This window comes from Lepisosteus platostomus, chromosome 13 (assembly GCF_059453375.1).
Source record: "Lepisosteus platostomus isolate fLepPlt1 chromosome 13, fLepPlt1.hap1, whole genome shotgun sequence".
Lineage (NCBI taxonomy): Eukaryota > Metazoa > Chordata > Actinopteri > Semionotiformes > Lepisosteidae > Lepisosteus > Lepisosteus platostomus.
Genome location: NC_142623.1, coordinates 19,620,245 through 19,642,498, shown reverse-complemented (window position 1 = coordinate 19,642,498; position 22,254 = coordinate 19,620,245). Strand labels below are relative to the sequence as shown.

At 41.4% G+C, this 22,254-nt stretch overlaps 1 protein-coding gene across 2 annotated transcripts in view; it reads left to right on the top strand.

Moving 5' to 3' along the window:
* ppap2d (phosphatidic acid phosphatase type 2D) overlaps window positions 1-21,823 on the top strand; it is a 51,967-nt gene extending 30,144 nt beyond the window's left edge. For both annotated transcript variants that reach the window (XM_088603742.1, XM_088603741.1), the window contains exons 2-6: window positions 7,179-7,336; window positions 8,653-8,954; window positions 9,428-9,485; window positions 15,504-15,680; window positions 16,788-21,823. In XM_088603742.1, coding sequence (XP_088459868.1) covers window positions 7,179-7,336; window positions 8,653-8,954; window positions 9,428-9,485; window positions 15,504-15,680; window positions 16,788-16,889 — 797 coding nt within the window. In that variant the 3' untranslated portion in view covers window positions 16,890-21,823. The remainder of the gene's footprint in view (window positions 1-7,178; window positions 7,337-8,652; window positions 8,955-9,427; window positions 9,486-15,503; window positions 15,681-16,787) is intronic.
* The last annotated feature ends 431 nt before the right edge of the window (window positions 21,824-22,254 follow it).

Genomic DNA, 22,254 nt, shown 5'->3' with positions numbered 1-22,254 from the left:
TTGTGTTGTTAATAGAAGGGCTGGTGTGGTTAATGTTTTAAGTTTTATTTTTTTTTCTAAATGTCAGGATGTATGCATTTTACAATGAGTGAGAGATGACGCTAGTTTGGGTCAGGATCTTGTCATCAAGCCAGAAGCCATATCACTCTGCAACTCACAACTGGCAACCCACTGAAGCTAAGCAGGTGTGAGTCTGGTCAGTACCTGCATGATAGACCTTCTGGGAAAACCTAAGGTTGCAGCTGGACAAGGTAGTGGGGCCACCAGTCACCCTGCGGTCCATGTGGGTCCAAATGCCCTAGTATAGTGACGGGGACACTATACTGTAAACAGGGGCCGTCCTTCGGATGAGGCGTTAAAACCAAGGTCCTGACTCTCTGTGGTCATTAAAAATCCCAGGGCATTTCTCGAAAAGAGTAGGGTTGTAACCCCGGGCATCCTGGCCAAATTTCTCATTGGCCCTTACCAATCATGGTCTCCTAATAATCCCCATTGATTAATTGGCTTCATTACTCTGCTCTTCTCCCCACTGATAGCTGATGTGTGGTGAGCGTTGTGGGGCACTGTGGCTGCCATCGTATCATCCAGGTTGATGCTGCACATTGGTGGTGGTAGAGGGGATGCTGCACATTGGTGGTGGTACCTGTAAAGCGCTTTGAGTGGAATGTCCAGAAAAGCGCTATATATGTGTAAGCAATTATAAATTATTATTATAATCTGCCAGCTGTGACTGGATTCCCCTTGTGGCAGCGCATAATTGACGCAGCATCATTGAGTGTGGGGTAGAGTAAGTTAGTGTTAGAAAGACAGATCTATCTGCTATCCAGAGAAACAGTGATTCCCGAGACTTCCTGGACATCTGCAAGCCTGCAGTGATGTCAGTGAAAGACACACCCCCTGCTCCAATCAGTGCTGTCTCTCCTGTCAGGTGCTGTGGAGCTTGTGTGTCAAATGATGAAGATCTCTGCAAGGTGGGCGTGTCAGGGGACCATGTCCACACGTCAAACTGCCTCTCATGCAGGTGGAGGAGTCATTGCTGCAGAGCTGAGCCTTGGATTGACTAGTGATTTTAAAACTGAGTGGGTACATGATGGAAAAAAACTGGGTGATTGTAAATCATGGAAAATGAGTGAAAGTAAAGTGCTTTATGATGCAGGATTGAGAACAGTGGTGTCACTGCAGTGATCCAGTAGGGCTACAGTCCATCTGTCCTCTTGGGATGCATTGTGGGTGAGCTATAGATATGTCGGGGGTGGCAGGATTGCACTCTCAGAGGATGCTGCTGAGCTTTGAACCCCTCCTCCCCAAGGGCAGCAGATACACGGACACAAGTGGCGAGTGGTGACAGAGTGTCTCCTGTTGAGATTTATGCTGACTCTTCCTCTTCAATTTCCCTAACCTGTCTGTGTGCAGCAGTCCTTTACAAACATGCAGCACAGCTTTCACAATTCAACATGCACTTCTGTCATCACTGATGAGAAGACACAATTACCAAATGGATGCTGCACATTTTCTTTTAATCCTTTCTAGCTGGAAAAAATACCCAATACCGTATCAAAACAGACACCGTCACATTGTCTGTATAAATGTAGACATGCAGTACTAAGGCTATTGTCTAGCAAACAGTAACTATGAGGAATGAAGAAATCAACACAGTGTCACCATTCTTGGCACGAGTCGTTTGAATGAAGGTGTGCAAATGTCTTTGTTGTGTAATTTCAAGCATTTATTTGGTATGGAACAAATATTACAATAATTGCACTTGGGTAAAATGGAACTTATTTTTTTAGCTATTTCCCTGTTTTTGTAACTAGCAGTCTGCAGTTCATGGTTATTATTATACTGTCATCAAGGGATTTTCTTGTGCATTTCACAAAGGAGCGTAATACTCAGAGATTCATCTGGTCAGGGCTTTGTAAAAGTGTCTGTGTTTTTTTTGATGGGCTGCTCACTTCCAGTTCTGTGAAATGACCCTTAAACATTGGGTTGCCCAGTATACGGTACCTCTGTTTGTGAGAGGAAGCTTCATGGCCTTGCAAGGAAATTAGATCTGTAGCTTTTATCCCGTAGTCTGGTAACAATAGTTTTAATAGAGATCAGCTCAGATTCTCACATCCAGGCACCTAAATTGTAACTGACCAAGTAATCTATGATTGGGGTCACATTGCCCTAGAATTACACAGCTTTGAGAGCTTGTGTTGTAACAGTCATTCATTACCTCATGAGCTATCTTCAGACTGCCAAAAGGCATTGTCCTGCTTTAGTGGGTTTTGTGAGTTTCTGAATGCAGTCTTAGTCTAACTTGTATGGCAGTGCATCTAGAAAATAAGAGAGAAGAGGGATCCTTCCAGTGTCAAACTTCATGACAGAATGGGCTTATAAGGTCAGCCTCTCCTTCTCTCTCCGATATGTCAGGACTATTTCTAAATCAGGAAAGAGCCATAACCCTTCCAATATACATGTCATCCTATCTCATATGTGGCACATATGTCTCTTTTATAAGAGACAGCTGCTTTGTAAATGATAGCCACTTTTAGCTGCAGACAGTTCATGACGCATTAGCACCATGTCAGCTTTGCAATCTAGACTTACTAATTAATAGAAAATTGGGAATTAAAAGACACTTTCAGTTTTTTCCATAGAGCGAGTGACTATTGCGACAACTCAAGTTAGTTACCTATTAGAAACACACTTTTACTAATAACTAAATAGGGTGATCGCTCATGACAGTCTGCTTGAATAGGCCAAGATCTTGTATTTCTCTTTGTGATCAAGTGAATAGTATTCACTTTCAGTATAGTACTAATTAATATATACTAATTAATATGTTGTGTTGAAGCAGGACCAGCATGGTGGAGCAGTGGTTAGTATTGCTGCTTTGCAGTGCTGGAGCCCTGGGTACAATTCTGGACCTGGGGTGGTCTCTGTGGAGTTCGTATCTTTTAACCCTCATGTTTACAAGGGTTTCCTCCTGCTGTCCAACAACATAGTGATTAATTATTGGGCTTTGGGGAAAATTGGCCCTTGTGTGCCAGTGTGTGTTTGTGTTTCCCCTGTAAAGGACTGGTGTCCTCCTCGGGTCTATTGAATCTTGTGCCCATTGCTTGCTGTGATAGGGTCTGGTTCCCCCACAACCCTGTATTGGATTAAACCGTTAGAAAATAGATTTGTTGCAGCAAGGTAATATTTGTAAATGGGTTTCCATTTGTTATTATTCAGATCCCTGAGGTTTTGTTAATTTTTTGCATTTACTCTACAAAAATATGATGTTTTCACACAATTATCACACACAAAAAAATGGATAGTAGCTTGGAAAATTCTTGCTTTTAATTTTCTGACATAACCAGCATCTTTCTTTTAATGAAAGCTTTGTCGTACTCTGACTATGCAAAGGGTGACCTTATTTCCCAAAGGACGTGGGCAGAGGGAAATATGAAAAAACACAGATTATTGTGAAATGCTGAAAGTCTGTCAGAGTTTTAAGATTTTAAATATTTTCTTATTGTTCCAACTCTGTATCTAATTTACAATCCTTCATTTACATCTTTGTTTCTCTGCTAAGTGGTTTTGCAGTTGGCAAGGGTGGATCCCTCTGTGGGTGATTGTTTTTGTTCCTAGAGGGGAAAAGGTTACTATTTTTTTTCCAAAATCAACAGAATGAAAGGACTTTTGAACCAGAGGAAAATCTACCTTCCCTCTGGAAAACTATGTTAATGAATGTAAAAATAGTAACATATTAAGTACCTTCAGGTCAGTGACTTTACAGGTTTAAAGAATAAGTAAATAAATACAACTTTTTACCTAAATTGACTTGGAATCCACTTTTATGATGACAGTTCAATTTCACTTGCTGCAGGCCGAAGTTTCAAGTCCGTCTTCAATCATTTATATATGCATTTGCTGTCTGTGCCAACAACCCTGTGAGATGTCTTCAGAATATAGGAAGCCCTATTCACTTCGAGGTTGGTGATCTCAGAAAGTGATGAATCATTCTGTGATTTGAGTGGATCACCACCACCACATATTCTTCCTCACAGAGATGACAGGAGTCCTTAGCCCAGTTTCCTCCAGGTCAGAGAAAGGAATTTCCCTTCTGGTTTTTACGTACTCACCCTGTGTCAACCACAGTCCCATGCCATGATTTCAGCAACGTGTGCTCCCCCGACCACTTGCAAGTCAGAAAAAACCAGGCTTCTTTAAAGAAATGATTCAGGTGCGTGTTCAAGAGACACTCACTGGCATTACCAGATGCATACTGTTCTGTCAACGGAAATACATTCTTGTGTTGGTTTTGGCCTTCTCGAACAGAAATCAATATTATGAAAATATCTTCTCTCCTTGGTATAGCATGATGGCTTGTCATATAATGCACATATATATGAATAAATCACCAGATTCTGACATTCACATTGATAAAACACAGAATTTAAATTGTACTGAGTTGGTCATAGCATTAGTTAGGACACAAAAAATACATTTGCCAGTCTTTTCATTTAGTAAGGAATGAGCACCAAATGGAAGTCGTTGTAACACTCAAATGATGCTTGTGACACAAAATGGAACTGCTCTTGAAATGGAGCTCTGGTCTCATCAGTTAGTTATAGAATCTTGTCATGACTTCATCTACCAAACACAGAAACCCACAGCACAGCAACATCCTACCCACAGTGTCTCTGCCACTGTGTGCATGGCATATTGAGCTGCATTGATACTGCGTGTTTTAATGTTAAAAATAGAAGTGATTTAGACCTTTACAACACACCAGATAGGATTTTAATCTACAGGGGAAAGAATTGCCCACTCAATACTGCCAACTGGTTTAACGTCTGGAAAAAATATAGTGGAAAAACTGTTCAAGAAGGACATGTTGTTCAGAAACTCGTCTTCTTTTGAGGTTTGTGATGAAAATAATGCTGTGTGTGGTTGAAATGTTTCTTCTACTGGTTCCATCACTTCTCAATAGGATTGAGATTTCAAGATCTAGAGGCTCCGGTCTCTCCTAGTCCCACATAGTCCGACTGCCCCTCAAAGCATACTCACTTAATCAAGAGTGTCTAATATATTGGCCATGGAGTGCAATATTATTTCTCTTGCATTGATATGCTTATACCACATTAGCAACATCCTCCTATTATAATATCCTGTAGTCTATCTTTGCTTTCCATTTGTGTATTTTATGGTGTTGGATTAATATATAATCCCAGGAAGGGTTTTATTGCCATATGCTTGCTTTGCTGTGACCGTTCACCAGTTTGTACCCACGCTTCAGTATGATGGCCAACATTGTCTCTGGCTTTGCCTGTGCTTTATCTGGTCTATATTAACTGCATCTGTTATGGGTAACCTGTCATTTTGTCCTTTGTTGTCTTGCTTGTAACTGCAATCTCATCACCATACCTGTCATGTCGATTTTTTAATGAGTAAAATTAAAATGAATTGCTGTGACCCAGCAGTGCCTTTGCCAAAACTGCCTCAAAGTGCGTCACATTTTTATCTTGGTCTTAGATAACTAAAATGTTTGTTTTTTTTCACAATGGGACACAAATAAATTGTACGCATTACAGGTACAAAGGTCCCACACCTCAGTTTGCTCAATGGAAATTTGATTATTCCCATTGTTACTTAAAGATTAGGCATTTAGGTCAAGGTCAAGGTCAATGCCATTAAAGAAAGCTGAGGCTCATTGGGCCAGAGTTCATCCCAGTTATTGTAGAGTTAAGTTGACTGTATTGTATTGTGTGCTCCATCTCCATGTTTTGGACTCAAAATTCCCCAAAATGGTGGTCCCCACTTTACAGCAGGGCGGACTAGAATCACTGAAGTACCTCACTTAACATACTGTACAACAGCAGTGTTCGCAGCGAGGACATGAAAACAAAATCAGTCTGTATATAAGCAGAGTATCATCGTCACTGAGAAAAAATGTAATCCTTTTTATTTGTGAGTCTCCTTAATGCTACAGAAACCAGCAGGAGTTCTGGCCCGATTATCCCCTGTGACTTCACCTGTTTTATTTATGAAGGTGACAAACTGTGGTAACAAACATGTGGTTTAAATGTACAGGAAAGGCTCATGTATAAGCATTAGAAAGTGGGTGTACAGCTGGGTGAGAGTTCTCTAATTCTGAAACTTCTGCTTCTTGTGCATGTGAAACCAAAATATTGTTAGTGAAAATAATGGTGGAAAAGGGCATAATGAGAAAACATGGGCATTGTTAATTTAAAATAAATTAGACAGCTAGAACACACTTATTCAAATGGAGTACTTCTTTTGGAGGGGGATCTTTTGGTGTTAATGCAGGGTTGGACATCTTTATACAACATCTAGAATAATATACGCAATATTATATATTCCAAAACTGGTCAAAATGTGTTTTTAGTTTTAGTTTTGTTTGTGTTACCTGCATTTCCACAAGGTGCCATATTTGTAGTAAAATGATTTGTGTGTCCATGTGGACATGTGAACGTGTGTAGTATGTTGTACACAGAAAAGGATGTAAGGCGTCCTAAAAAATAATTTAAATGAGGCAAGGCTCTGGCACTGCAAGCGCATTATACATACTCCATTACCACCGAACTTTCCCACCATGGCAACAGTGGAAACACTGTTTTTCTAACATGGCAACTGCTGAAAATCCAGAACATAACACAATACTGTCAGTGCAGGGACAAAATTTGGGAAAGGTCCTCATAAAAATATTAACTCCAAACAAACAGGTGATATTGGAGAATTGAGGACAATTTAAATCGCTTATTTTAAAAAATGTCTTGTATTTGTATGGCTAATGCAGTGAAAAAAAAAGTTTTATGTCATTTTTAGAGTTTCTTTATTTGCTGTAGTTCACTCTAATCTATTTGTCTACATTTGTTTTTTTGTCCTCTCCTCATCATGATCAGTAATACGAAAAGACATTTAAACATTTAAAAGTCTTTTCTCCTGGTTAACTAATTTGGACAATAAGGCAGGAGGGGGCTCAGCTTAGGCAGCTTAATTTCATGCTTTCATGATTTCATGATTCAAGATCGGACAGTTTATTCCAATTAAGGTAAATTTTTGGAGCAGGTTACCTTTCAAGAGAGTGAACTCTTCCCGAACAAAGTTGATTTCAATTTTTATCTTGCAAGTAAGTCATTGTATGGGTAATCCTTTAACTCTCCCCCACTATTTTTGTGTTTCAGCCTCAATCCCTTTTTTAGCCTGTGAGCTGAAGACTGTGGAGCCATACAAGCGTGGCTTTTTCTGCAAGGATGAGAGCATTGCCTACCCTTATCTGGATACAGAGTCCATCCCTGATGGACTTCTCATCTCTGGGGGCATTATCATCACTGGCCTGAGTGTGAGTCTCCATCTGTCACAATCCTGTAGCTCTTGAGATGTCCACCTCTTAGCGTTTTGAAAATGTTAGAAAGGTTACAATATTTGAGTAATGTTAAATGAGTACAAATGCACTTGTCTTATTCTGTGTCCTATTCTTCTTACTACCTTGCTCACTTTGTCAGGTGCTTACAAGATTTTTACAATCTGATTCGAAGTTCCCAACAAAGCCTTCTTTATTGGCTGTTACCTTAAAAAAGAGAGAGACATTACCTGCACAGATCCCTCACCTTCAAATCGGTGAAAATCTGTCTCTTAGAACAACACTACTTTATTTACTGCTGCAGGTTTCTGATTATCATTCAACCCTGTGACTCATTTATTTGAAATTGAATATCTCTTATTATATATCCACCCAATCTGGAAACACAGACGGGCTCCTCTGACCCACCAACCTTTTTAACTACTCATGTTTTTGACACTCAATAGTCTACACAGCAACCTACATGAAGGTGGGTGCTGATTGGAGGAATGGAGTGTCCATCACTAGGTCACTAGGTCACCGAGCCCTGAAAAACTGATAACTCCACCCCTAACAGCAATCAGTCATCAGTGGATGATTACTAGGGAAATTGCTGTGGCAATCAGTTACTGACATGAGGCTCAAACTGACAAAAATGGACCATAGAACTCAACCCGTACTTGAAGTGAGTTTCCTTTACAGGTTGAGGCATTTGGTAGCTTCTTAAACTATTTTTGACGTGACCCCATTCATTTCTAATGAATATAGAATGAACAAACTCTCACACTGCTGCAGCTCGTGCTAGGACTGAAGATTGTGACATATCCTGTTACCTCACTGTGCAAGCAGTAGTAATGAATGTGACTATTGTAGACCTAAGAGAGAATGAAGGCTCAGCTCAGGCAATCTCTGTCTGGTCCTGTGTAGGCTCAAGCTTAGTAAATGAAAAGAATCAACTCAGGTTGGGAGACGACAGAATCCAGGGGATGAATTATAAAGGGCAATTCTGATTGATACTTTTCAATTTTAAAAGGATTAGATTCAATTGAGTCAAACTGTTGTTTCAAATTAGAGGATAAAATAACTCATTGGGGGTGGTTTAACAACTGATTCTTAGGTCAAAGAAAAATCCAATTTAAAAGCAAACAACATTGCAGTGGCAGAATCACATTTTATATATAACACAGTGAGCTGTGTTGGGCTGAACGGCCTATTCTTGGCAAAAAATGAAACTTTGTTAGAGCTTGTTTGAAGTTTCTTGTGCTGGGGTTGATAGTGAATGTGCTTAGCTTTATGGCTGTTTTCTTCTCCCTCAGATTGCTCTGGGTGAGTGTTACCGGGTCCGATACCTCAACGTGAAGTCACGGGCCTTCATCACCAACCTGTATGTGTCTACGCTGTACAAGGAGATTGGCAGCTTCCTGTTTGGATGCTGTGTGGGTCAGTCCCTCACCAACATGGCCAAGCTCAGCGTGGGGCGCCTGCGGCCCAACTTCCTATCGGTGTGCGGCCTGAACTACAGCAATCTGAACTGCACAGAGGGCAGCTATATTGTTAATTTTGAGTGCCCATCCATTAAAAATAATGAGGAATACGCAAAGCTGGTGACAGAAGCCAGGTCAGCACCTCTTCACGTAATATATTCTCCTATCTTTATGTCTTGTACTCATGGAAATGGTACTTCATTAAATGATCTTTCTCTGTCAGTTTGTCATGCTTTTCACACAGTTAGACTATTAAAGTGATGAAATTAGCATCCTGTGTATAACTTAAAAACACCCACTTGAAATACAACCTCGGTGTTAGTGTTATAACTGTATCTTCTTAGTTTTCAGAACTGAGCTGATGCTATAGCTACATCTCTTAGCTTATGGATTTCAGCTATCTTTGCATGTGTGAGACTCAGAGACAATTATCGCAGTGTATATATAGTGGAGAAAAAATGTAAGAACAGCTTTTGACCATTCCTCTTGGAATTCATAACATAGTAGTCAGGCTGCAGGTAAAAGTTTAGTTAAGATTTCCACTTCCTGGTCAATGTTACTGCATGGAGTGTTTAGTGGCTGCAAAATCTCCTTTTTTCTCTTGCAGGAAATCCTTCTACTCTGGACACGCCTCCTTCGCTATGTACACCATGCTTTACCTGGCGGTGAGTCTCTTTTCTGCTCTCATACACCAGCCTCACTGCTTCAACTAGAAAAACCCCTCTGTGATCACAGTCTTCACAGTCCCTCTGAATGTATTGATCAATGTATCAACCTCAGTATTGTTTCTCAACAGTGTATCTGAATGCACTCAATGTTTTTAACTGTAGCTCTCAGCTTGGAAAGCTCTGTGCTGCCTATTGGGTCTCTCCATGATTTGAGTGACAAGATGTTATTGTTCCACCTGATATGTAAAAATGGTCTTAGCATTTGGCTATGTTCAGGGCACAGGACAGAAATAATGATGGGAATTTTAATATTCCGAAAACACACAGCGAGCTGCTTTCAGCCAGGTTTTGCTCTGGAACTAAGGCGGAAACCTGTTTGGAGAATTTCACTGCACTAAGTAGTACTACACAACCGAGCTGTCATGGAAGTACTGATGTTCTGGCTATATGAAATCAATTCTTTAGAAACTTTTTCTGATTTGGAATTCATCTACTGGATTGTTTCAGTAGGCGTATTGTGTCCAAGCAGTTAGGAACAATGTTGAAGAAGCACACACTAAACAATGAGGAATGTAATTTTTTCTTCTTTAAAAAAAGTTATTTGGATAGCATTATCTCAGACTTCAATTAGCTGAATAAGCCTGTCTTTCTGTGATAGCAACATAACAAAGTTGTAGTGTTGCCCTTGCTCACTTTTGAACTCACAACTGTATAGAGCAGGGGCCACAGGTCCTGGTCTCCAGGTTTGATTCACTACTTTACATCATCAACAGCTTCAGCTCTTTTGAGAAACTGGGCTCCTTAAGTCTCAACTGGCCTAACTGAACCCACTTCTGGGGTCTTAAGCTTAGAAAATACACTGGGTGCAGAACTGTACTAGAAAAGCTTTGAGTTACAGTCATCTTCAGCTGTGCTGCTTTGCAGGTTGTTTAGTAACAGTAAAAATAATTGTTGATTCACATGAAAACATTAGTAATGCTCAATAGGTTGTTCCTGATTTCTTTACTTACTGGTTTCCAAACACAATAACCGATTGTGTACATTAACAGCCCTGTGTGTCAACTTTGAGCTCTCATCTTAAGATGGAAACTTGTTGTAATTTGTTTGATACACTGGAGATTTCCAAACAACAGTATGAAGGTTTCTGTACTCTTTCGTTCGTCTAGAAATGCGTTTTCATCTGCAAACTGCAGCAGTAGTAATGTTAGCGGCTAGCTGAATCACGGTTTGCACCTAACCGTGACTGACGAGGATGTAAGGAGTCTTGGAAGTGTTGCTTGATCTAGTTTAAACACGGCGAGATGTGTAGAACAAATGTTAGCTAATAGGGCAATCAAAACCTGCAAAGCTACCAAGATGGAATGCAGCAGTGGATTAGTGTGCTTGAAGCTCAATTCTCACATAATCTTGACTTTTAATGAGTTCTCCTTCTTCACGCCAGGGAAAGGAATTTCAATTTTCTAGGGGGAAGAACTCCTCTGCCAGGCCCTGAAGCTGCCAGAGCTACATTAGGGCTCCAGAATGCCCAGAATGTAGCCTTGACACATCAATGGGTTTAAAAAGAAACTCAACACAATCATCTATAAAGAAGCACTTTCTAAAAAGGCATTTGTTAGAATCCCTGTAAGAGAAAAAGTCTCTTACTTTGGTAGCAAGAACAGCTACCAAACCCCCCCACCCTGGACAAACAGAGCCATCTTTGTTGGGAGACGTGCAGGCTGTTGGCGTGGGGCAGGGATGGGGGATGTCAGCCCCGCTGGGAAAGACAGTCTGGCCTCTTTCAGAGACTTGCGGCTCTGTCTGTTGGCCATTGTGAGAGAGGGAGGCCATTGCAGGGGTGGGTGGAGGGGATCAACCAGGCTTTAGAGTGACACTTGAGAATAGCGAGTAAGGTTGTAGTCATTCACAAAAAGCTGGGTCACCATCTCTACCTCTCCTTTTTTTTTTCCTTCGCAACTTTCTTTCTTTTCCTTGTCTGCCTCCTCTCTTTCTCCACCTTCCTGTCTTTTCTCCCCTGAATTCCTTTCCTTTTCTGCTCCCTGTGTCCTATTTCTTTAAGTCCGTAAGAAAACCGAACGGTAGGCTCAGCGTGACGCCACGTTTAAAAGCCTTTGAACAAATTGGAGACGATAGCGTGACATTTCACCTACATTTTTCCACCACTTCTCTTAATCTGATGTTTTCTGCTGGATTCTGACATTACTTCATTCTGCCAACTGTAGCAGATTTTGGAAGATTTACTACAGACACTACTGAAGCAGTAGCAAGAAGTAGAAGATTGTTTCCTTAAAGAGAAAACTCACATATTGAATAGTGGAAGGTGTACCTCAAAAATGTCTCTCCCCTTGTTCCCAGTGCTGTTTTCCCTTAAGGAAACAAAGAGACACAAAACACATTGTTATTCATTAGACTGTGATGTGGACTTCTTAATATAAAAGGGTTCAGAATGCATTTTACAATTTCTTGGTTGTTTGAAAGAGTGCATTGTAAAAGCATTATTTATTCATGCTATGATTAAGCTTGCATTAGTCCGGAGTAGAAAGAGGTAGGTCACAAAGAATGATGCAGTCATGCTTTGAAACACCCCAAAATATGTACACGTTCGCATTTTCCTCAAACACAGCTCGGCCATGAATGGCCTATTGTTCCTGGCAAGCCAGTGGCACGCAATGTGAACGAAAGTAACTGTTCGCTGCTCTGTGGGTATCCTGTCTGTGCCAGGGAACCCCATAGGAGAGCTCAGCCACACAACTGAGCCAGAGCTCGTGAGGAGTTAGGGCTGTTTTATCATTTGTGGGGTGGAGTGGGCAAATAGGGGCTCACTCACAGCATTTCCTTCTTTCTGGAGGTGGCTCCCCAATCTTCCAGGGATGAGGAAGGTTAATCTTTCGTGATCTGTGCCCCCTTTCTCGTTTCTGGGCTGTTGTCCTTTGGGGGAGGGGGTGTCAAGCAAGCTCCTCTGGTGATGGTGATCCTGCTAGCATAGTCTGTTTCTTTATATCTGTCAGAAACTGGGGGTGGGAGGTGCACTGCATTAAAAGCTAGGCATCTTATCGTACCCCCCACATCAACTGTGTAAACAGGATCAGGGATAACATTTTCTAATACACCAAGAATAGATCATATTCACACATGTCTGCACCCCACCTGTGTATGTTTTTCCATAGCTAGACTATTTAATGTATTCAGACGCTTTGTTCAATGGTTACAGTCAACACTTTAAAGGAAAATTAAAGGGTTACATTTAGCTTAAGCTGTGTTTCGCAGCTGTAGCCTTAAAGATTCCTCTTGAGAGTTAGTTAAGAGACACAGCTGAAAAAGAGCATACAAATTAGAAAAAAAGATGTTTGGCCATCTCCCACTTTATTTGTTCATGTGGATAATGTGCACCTCTTTTTTAAAAAGTGTTTTTTTTTGTGTAGTAAGTTAGGCTGTGGCTCGACACGAGGAGCATCTTTATTCAAAGGGTTTTGGGAGTGTGGAACACATTCCCCAGCCACATGTTAAAGCTGATAACCCTGGCTTCTTTCAAGAAATCAACGGATGGGATCCTGTGAAAAATTCTACTATAATATATTATATAATCCACTATAAACCAAATGATCTACATGGACCCAATGGCCGCCTCTTCTGTTACCATGATCTGCTATCACTCCAGTTCACAGAAGGCTTGTGCAAGACGTTCGGCCTCATGATGACAGAACATTTTTGATAAAGGGACAGACAACCTGCTTCAATACCATATAAATTATAATTCTGTAACTTTATAGATAAAGTGATTGTATATTTTTAACATGGCTTTAATTTTTTAATTATTTAAACAGCTGGTGGAAATGTCTTTTCTGGCTGTACTGCTTTTGTAAGGTGATTCAAAATGTCTCTTTTCTCGAAATGTTGATTTGGAAGAAAAATGAATACTAAAAATCAGCATTTGTCCCTCTTACATTTGCTATGCAAAAGAGAGCAATAGATTACACACGAAGTTAAAAGCAAGTACAAGTGACATTTTGCAGAGCAGCTAGGCCCAAGTCTAGGGTCTGAAAGTTCATGAGGAGGAGTTTTGGAAAACCAAAGTTCACACTTACAACAGAAAGGGAGACCACAGAAAAACTAACGAGCTAGAGATTCAGATTGGATGCCTGCCCAGCTAGTTTCAGCCAGACACACTTACACTTGCAAAATGTGAGCAACGGAGAAATTGCTTGGAGTGTTCTATACATGTCCTGATTTAGGGACTGAGCCTGAGTAGTCATGCTTAGATCAGCACCTCTGTAACTTAACACTCACCAACGCCTCCTGCATTTCCTAATCACAAGGGTGAGCTTTCACATGTCCTTTAACTGAGTCACATTCACTTCCCAACCTCTAGACAGGATATTTACTGTAACTGAGGCAGGTGTGATTTTCTTATCAATCTGGGAAAGTAATTTCAGTGCAACCTTTATTCTCCACATAAACCTATCGTTTGGGTAACACTACATTTACAACCACAGTACTTATAAGAATAGATGGAATGTACAGTTTAGTGATTTCGTGTCCAAATTGCTTTGTTGGGTGGATGTTAATGTTCCTTGCATTGCTAGCAGATATTTTTGTCTGCCTTTACAATGCTTCAGCATTGCCACACACAGATATTTTGGGCTGCCTTGGACAGGAATTATCTGCTTGTGTCATGTTGTGAAATCTCTCAAAGCCCGTTTTGTAATTTTGCTGAGTTATGAATGCGTGACAAGCGGGGGAAACCAGAATCAGTGCTGTGGAGTGTGGCATTGATGGGAGGCAAGTGTGTGACGCGTTCAGGCTGTGTGCTGAACTCTGCCCCAGCCCTCTCTGTGTGTCTTGGCAGCTGTGGAGCTTCTAACATGTGACCTAGCTGGGGTTATCAGCACCACACAGGGACGCGGCTAAGTATGTAATACAGACTCAGTTGGACCCTGCCAGAAAAGCAAGCAAGGGCACAGTCACCCTGGCTTGTTGGGGATGGGTGTGTTCATGTCTGTCTGTGAGGGTGTCCTTGTATGATTTTCTGCACCCAAACTTTCTCATTCGCTTTGTTTAATAAATTAATGCAGGACCTCCTCCTCTCCCTCCCTTTCTCTCAATCCTAACTATTGTTGTCATGGTCTTCTCTTCGGTCAGCATGAAGCATGTACAGGTGTCATTTTTTAACTAAACTCAGTCTCTTCTCTGCCCCTATCTCCAGTCTCACTCAGTGATAAAACTAATCAGTTTTGTCATCTGTGTGATGTAACATGTTTTTAATACCAACAGTCTAAAGAAGTAGACCTGAAGGTTAGGGAAGTAGCAATTACAAATATTCAGCTGTTTTGCAGCAGGCTTTATTGTTTTCCTGTAATTTACAAATAGTTGTTTGCTGAGTGACTGATAGAGAAATTTCTTGTTTGTATATCACCTCCTCCACTAGTGTTTGCATGTTATGCCACAGAGCTGCTCACCCAGAAAAAGCCCTTTGATGACCTTGGTGGCCTCTGGTTCAAATCCAGGTTGTGCCTTGGACTGACTAATTGGTGGTCCCAATTACATGCTTCTGCTTAATTGGCAGAGAGCTACAAGATTTAGGCTGGGGTGGAGACTGTGATTAGTGTCTTCAATATGAGCTCTGTCAGACCTCTGCCCACTGTTTGTGTTCTGGGTCTTGTTGTGTTGAGCAATTTTTGCCCACAGTTTCTGCTTGTTTTCTCCTTTCCTGGGCTGGTATGGAGTTTGTAGCAGTACTCTGAACTGAACAACGATTGCCACTTCCAACACAGTGGTGGTAATTCTCAGCTTGTTAACACGTTTTGTTACCGAGAATTGTGTAAAGTCATATGGGAAGTCCCTTTCCAGATATCAGTGCTGAATGCTGCAGAGGACTGCAGGAAGGCTGTGGGCTTGCGTGGCTTCTGCTCCTCACTTTGATCAATGAGTCTTTCCATCTCTGCTAGAAGGCGAGCTTAAGCATCATGTGGAATTCCTGGACCTTACCCCTGTGTCTTTTCTTTCCCTTTCTTACAGTTTTATCTGCAGGCCCGGTTCACCTGGCATGGCGCCCGCCTCCTGCGCCCCCTCATGCAGTTCCTGCTGGTGCTCCTGGCAGTGTACACAGGGCTGACCCGGGTGTCCGACTACAAACATCACCCTTCCGACGTGCTGACTGGCTTCCTGCAGGGGGCGCTGGTGGCATACTGGGTGGTGAGTGTCTGTATATGGAGGTTAGCTTGGGTAGGGGGGCTCTTTCAGCTTTTTTGCTGTCATAGGATAGATATCTGGAGGCACGGTAGTGCAGTGGTTATAACTGCTGCCTCACAGGGCTGGGGCCCTGGGTTCAATTCCCCAGGGTGTTGTCTGTTTGGGGTTTTTATGTTCTCTGCGGGTTTTTGTGGGTTTCCTCTGGGTGTTCTGGTTTTCTTTCATAGTTCAAAACATACTGGTAACGTTAATTGGCTTCTGGGACAATTGGGCCTGCTGTGTGTCTGTCCTGTGATGGACTTGTGTCCCATCCAGAATGTATCCTGTCTGGAGCCCATTGCTTGCAGAGGTAGGTTCCAGCTCCCCTGCAACCCTGAATTGGATAATACGGCCAGATAGATGACAGCAATTTTCAAAAATTCTGCCCAACCTATACCAGAGTGTGAACCACTGCAGAGATCAGTAAAATAAATTATGTCTTACTGGGTGATTGTCAATGAAACACTTGATTTGAAAGACATGGTAAAATTTAAAAAGTGCAAATTCAGTTCCTGCAGAAAAAAGACAAACATATTTGTTTTGGAAAACTAGGTGGGATCTACTTGCCAATGTATAAAATGAAGCAAATCCAATTCCACCTGCCTGGATAGGCTCCAGCTCTCTTGTAACTCTATATTAGATAAAACAATTACAAAATGGTTGGATCAGTGGATGGAAATCCAATAGCAAAACAAAAAATGTTTTGAATGTCATCCTATAAATATACGTACATTTAGAGGGGGCAGATCAATAAACCTCCAATTAATAAACGAGGTCCAATTGTTCGATTGATCAATTGTTCTGGAGCATGATGGGTCTTTCTGCCGTCTCATGATTGTACTCTTAGTAATCGAGAGATCTGTCCCTGCCGGTGGGACTTTTGCATGGAAGATGTGGGCCTTCATGTTGAAAATGAGGTGGGTGGGACTTAACACCTGCCAGGAAGCTCCTGTGCCACAACACTGGAGCATCTCTCAAAGCCCAAGAAGTGTTAGACAAGTGCCAATTTCTGGTTCTGTATTTTAACACGGCCTTCCTCCTAATGCTTTGGACCTTTCTCTGTTGTTTCAGGCCTTTTATATCTCTACCATGTTCAAGCCTCCAAGCCAGGAAACGACTGAGAACGTCAACTCACTGGACAGTCCAGTGTCCAGCCAACAGACTGTATGTTAGCCCTGTGGAGAGACAGAAGGAGAGATGGAGAAAGAGGAAGAGGAGAGTGAGCGCCATAACCACACAACAGACTTGTATGTTAACACTGTAGATAGAGGGAGACAGAGTAAGCCCTTGAACCTACTGAGCATGTGAGCCCAACTTGGAGAGGGAGGAGAGGAGAGGGGGAGGCAAGACAAATGAGGGAACAAGAGACTGAAGAGGGGGAGGAAGGAGGAGCAGAAGGAGGAGGAGGCCTTGCATCTATCTAGTGGACATGACTTAGCAGCTGGGAGAAGAAAGAGGGGAGAGAAGAGAGTCCGTCCATCTCGCTGTGAAAGGGGGGAGAAGAGAAAAGTGATGGAGTGTGCGGAGGCGAGGGGGTAATGTTATCTCCCACACTGGGAGAAAAAAGGGCAGGCTGGCCACTCTTCTGCTCCAGGGATAAAGAGTGCTACCTGTTGCCTGATTGCTCAGAGGCAATGGTCCTGTTCACAAAGCAAGAGGACACTGTGCTGCCTTTGTAGCAGCTTCTTACTGTTTTCTACAAAGGAAAGGGGGTGTCGGTATCCAGTGGCCTCTCAAACAAACAGTGCTGACAGGGTGATGTTACTTTGGGCTCCAGCCATGCTGTGAGCTTGTCATTTTGACTTTTATGTTAAAAGACAGTCAGAACTGCTCACTTTTTTCTCCTTCCAATCGAGTAGTATCAGTTAAGTGTGTGCTTGATGTTCAGAAATCAGCAGACCAATGGAATACCATTTGACAGACAAACTCCCCAAAGATGCCACTCAATGTCAGACTGTTGGACTAGCAGCCTGTAGTGCATTTGATGATGTTTATCTGCCTGTGAGGAAACAAGTGAGACATTCTGTGTTTCCAAGCAAATTTACCCAACATAAATTAGGGAGGGGCAAATGAACTTATCTGAGCTATTTATTTGAAAAAGAAGAAGAAGGCAAATCATCTTCCTTTTGAAATGTTAATCAGTTGCTAATTTTAGAGCATGATTCCCTGTAGCTGCCCACCTCTGTAATAAAACCTCTCTGCTTGTGGTATATGGCTGAGGTACCACAAGCACTGAAGTGCCTTCCTCTCAAATTTAAAAAGGAAAATTTAAAATGTAGATGTAGATTTTTAAAATAGCTTTCCTTATCCCACCTGTGCCTAGCTTTGTGAACACGACCAAGGGCTTTTTTAATGAACTGAGTTCTAAAGCACTTTTATCCAATGAATGAAAAGATTCAAAACAATGACCAACTGACTCTGCAAGCCTACTGAGCATGAACTCTGGAGCCAAGGTGTGGAACGCCTGTCCTGAAAGTGACGTTGTAAACTTCAAAACTTCATACAAATATATAAATTTATATATAAATATATGTTCTATTTTTTACAAAAGGGTCTTCTAGCTCACGCTGCTAACTATTATTTTTTTAAATAATCCTATTGTTTTGTAAATAAACTGAGTAAATCAGTACATGATAAACAATATTAAATAATAATAACCACAAACCTCTCCTAAATAGTTAGGAACTTTTTAATTCTATATTTTAAAAAAATAAAATTAGACTACTTACTCCAGATAAATTTAAACCCAGGGCTATTCTTCATCTGAAGTACTAAAAAAAACCTGCCCTTTTCCAATATTACAAGACCATGAAAATGTGTTTCTCAGATACAGACATATATACTGTACATGCAGCTCAAAGGTCTTTGAGAAGAAGCTGTTCAGAATAGAAAAGATTGTTAGATATCATCATCATAACATTTTAAGCCTTACATGTTTTTACTTTGCTGCAGGGACATGCAACAGCAGTGTTTTCTGAAATGGGACACTGTGGCCTCTGTCCCCAATTTGCTTGCTCACTGATCTATTAAGCAAGGCCAGACAGCGCTTGATCAGCACAGGCACTTGTCTCCACTCTATAATTCTGCTTTCCAGTGGTCTTTCCACTGTCTGTTGCTTGCATGCACAAGCCCACCAGAACAGTATTAAGTGTTTTTTGCTGATTGCAAATTATGTTACTATAGCCTGCAGATCCCCACCCCAACTTCTCTTTGTGCAAGGTCTGAAGGGGGCACTCCCAGTCCAAGTCCTTGTCTTTGGACATTTTTTTGACACTCCTTGTGCCTTCCTTGTGTTATACTGCCTAGAGAACTGCTGCATTGTTATATGCTGTTGGTGATGCTTTTGTTGTACTGCTTGTGTTGGAATGATGATACTCTTTTCACAGGACATTTTTTTGGGAATATGGAATTAAGTTTGGAAGTAGAGGCTGTGTATGTTATCAAAGGGTGGGACTTCCTATTGGTTTGACCAGTTAAGGGGCTTGCTTACAGTGCAGATTGACCCTTATAACTCAGATGTCACATTTTCTAGCTGTGACCACACAATGGCCTGGACACTGCCAGAGCTGACTGGTCTGCACACCTCAACTCCTGGCACCTGCTGGATTAGAGTTGTTAGAGTTAGATTTGTGGGGAAAAAAAGATTTTATTTGTCATTTGCAAGGAGTAATCGTTTTTGCATTTTGTGCCCACCTCATACAGATACAGTAATTGTGAGCCGGCTCAGTTTACTGGTACATCTTCTGTGCTGCAGGGGGGAGTAAGAACCTGTGCACACCCTCTTCTGAAACATCTCAAGCTCCATAGTGCCTTATAGGAGAGTCAGCACTGCATCTCCCATTGGGTAACTACCCCATACCGCAGGAGCACTCTACCATGACAAAGCCTTCGGTTTTATTAAGTCCCCTTGAATAGACTGTTGTTTCATATAGCATTTTTGTAAAAAAAAAGATGAGACAATCTTGGACTGTGATCTTCTAATCTGTCACTGATATTTAAACATGCACACATTGGTTTATATATGTTGTGCTTTTCATAGTTTATACACAAACATAAATTACCCCTTGGGCAGTGTATTGGAATCAATCCTGCATTCTCCAGTTTCAGACGCCAATAATGGACCACTATTGCAAATCTCCTCAGTGTGGCGACTGCTTTTCAGAATCACACATTCAATCCAAGGATGTAGATTGAGGGGGGGGGGGGTTAGTTACTTTCAAAGAAAAATGCATTTCTTTGATATACAAACTGTATTTCTTTCTTGCACAGGGCTCTTCTCAAAGTGCATAATGTCTAAAACTCCATTAACTTTCATTCAGTGATGGAAAGATCTTGCCAAGGGGCTTTTAATGTGAATGTTACAAGACCTTTTTCGGGTTAGTTTAGCTTCCTGAGTGACTACAAAAGCCAAAGCAATCCTTGCCAGGGCTGGAGAGTGAACGCAATTACCTAGACTGGGTTTTGTCTCTAAGTGAGCATCACAGCATGGTTGAGTGAGTCTACATTTGTGCCTCCTTCTATATTCAAGCCAGGTGGAAATTTCGGGGAAAATTCCAGCCCTTGTTCCCACCTGGATAGAGGGCAGAGATAGAGGCAGAAACCCAGGTCAGATCCAACGTGGAACTTTCCTCAAACTCACAATGGAAAATAAGATATTTTTAGATCCACACAGAGCAGCATAGTGACCCAGGGGTTAGCATTGTTACCTCGCATAACTGGGGCTCTATATACAGAATATATTTTATAGAATATATTTCTCAAATCACCTAGCAAAAGCTGTGACTGAATCTCATTCTGGTCTTTTTCTTTTTGAAATAGGCACACTTGCACCTTGGATTAAACAAGCAGCTATGCAGTCAGTAAAATGTGTAAATGCGATGTGATGTGTGTAACTGTCAGTAATGGCACTTGAAAAAAGAAATAGAATTTAAATTCCAGACCTGGGGAACTACATTGAGTTTGCATGCTCTCCTCGAATTTGTGTGGCTTTCCTCAAAGATATACTGCTAGGTTTATTGGCTTCTGGGAAAATTGGTCCTGATGTCAGTGTGTGTACATGTCTGTGTGCGACTTGTGATGGACTGTCATCCCGACCAAGATGTACCCTGCCTTATGCCCGTTGCTTGCTGGGACAGGCTCTGGCTCCCCGACCCCGAAATGAATTAAGTGATTAGGAAATGGGTGGATGCATAGATCCACATAGTCCAGTTCTGTCTGAGAACTGTTCTGTCACCCGCATAGTTCTTTTAATTGCATTTGTAGGAGGAACACCACAGAAATATATATATATAGTAGTTCAGGTGGGTAGCTGCGTCAGAATGCATAGGCTGCAAAGGAACTAGTAATAGGTTTATTCCATGCTGAAAAAAAGAAGAGAGAAAAAAGAGGTGACACCTGAAGAAGGCTCCATGGCCGAAATGTTGTGTTTTCTCTCTTCTTTTTTTCAGCATGGAATAAACCTATTACTTGCATATATATAGTATAGTGTAAGCAACACGGTACAGTATCTCTGCTCTGGTGCCTATTAAAGCGAATCACAGGTGTGCTGCTGTTTCCCGATTCACCATTTCAGAATGATACAGAATATATTTTATGGAATATATTTCTCAAATCACCCAGCAAAAACTGTGACTGAATCTCATTCTGGTCTTTTTCTTTTTGAAATAGGCACACTTGCACCTTGGATTACACAAGCAGCAATGCAATCAGTCAAATGTGTAAATGCGACGCGCCATGTGCAACTGTCATTAATGACACTTGAAAAAAGAAATGGAGTCTTTTTTCCTCATGTCACCAATCAGTGTTTTTTTTTAACTGTTTTGTAAATTTCTCTTTTTTTCTTTAGATTAAATGAATGTAAATAAAGCATTATACACTGCCCGAGCTTTGAAAGTATTAGTCCAATCACAGATATGCTTCAATCAGGTACTGTGCATTTCAGTTGTTAATGAATATAGAGACTGAGCCAGCTATAATAAACTAGAAAAGCTATATTTATCTGTTGTGTTGTTTTTTGTTTTGCCTGTAAAAGAAAGGGAGGAGCGAGCTAACCACTGTATTCTTTATTGTCTATGTAAAACAATAAAATTGAATGTGACAGTTTTTAATCACTGGGTCTTCTGCTCATTTTGTTCCTTTGTCTTGTGTGTTTCAATGGCAGAGACTTGTGTTAAAGAGGTTGCACAGCAAAATCTGTGCATGGCTGTGGGACGCAAACACTAATCTGCATGTTAATGCCTTTCTAGTTTTCCCAGCGGTGCCCTCAGGCTTCACTAGCAAACTGTGTCACGTCAGGTGAGCTGTGTGTGAGAGGATGCTGGAGAGAATCCAGACTGCATTACATTGATAACAACATTCCTGAAGAGAAAGGGAGAGAAACAAGATGTAATTGAGCCATTTTAAGCTCACTTTGGGTCCTGACAGCAATGATTTTGAACAACGGGAACAACCATCCCACAACCCTTTGGACCAAATCAGAATGTTTCACTGTGTCCGAGGGGCAACGCAAGTTCACTTCTGTCAGAAAAAAACATAGAGA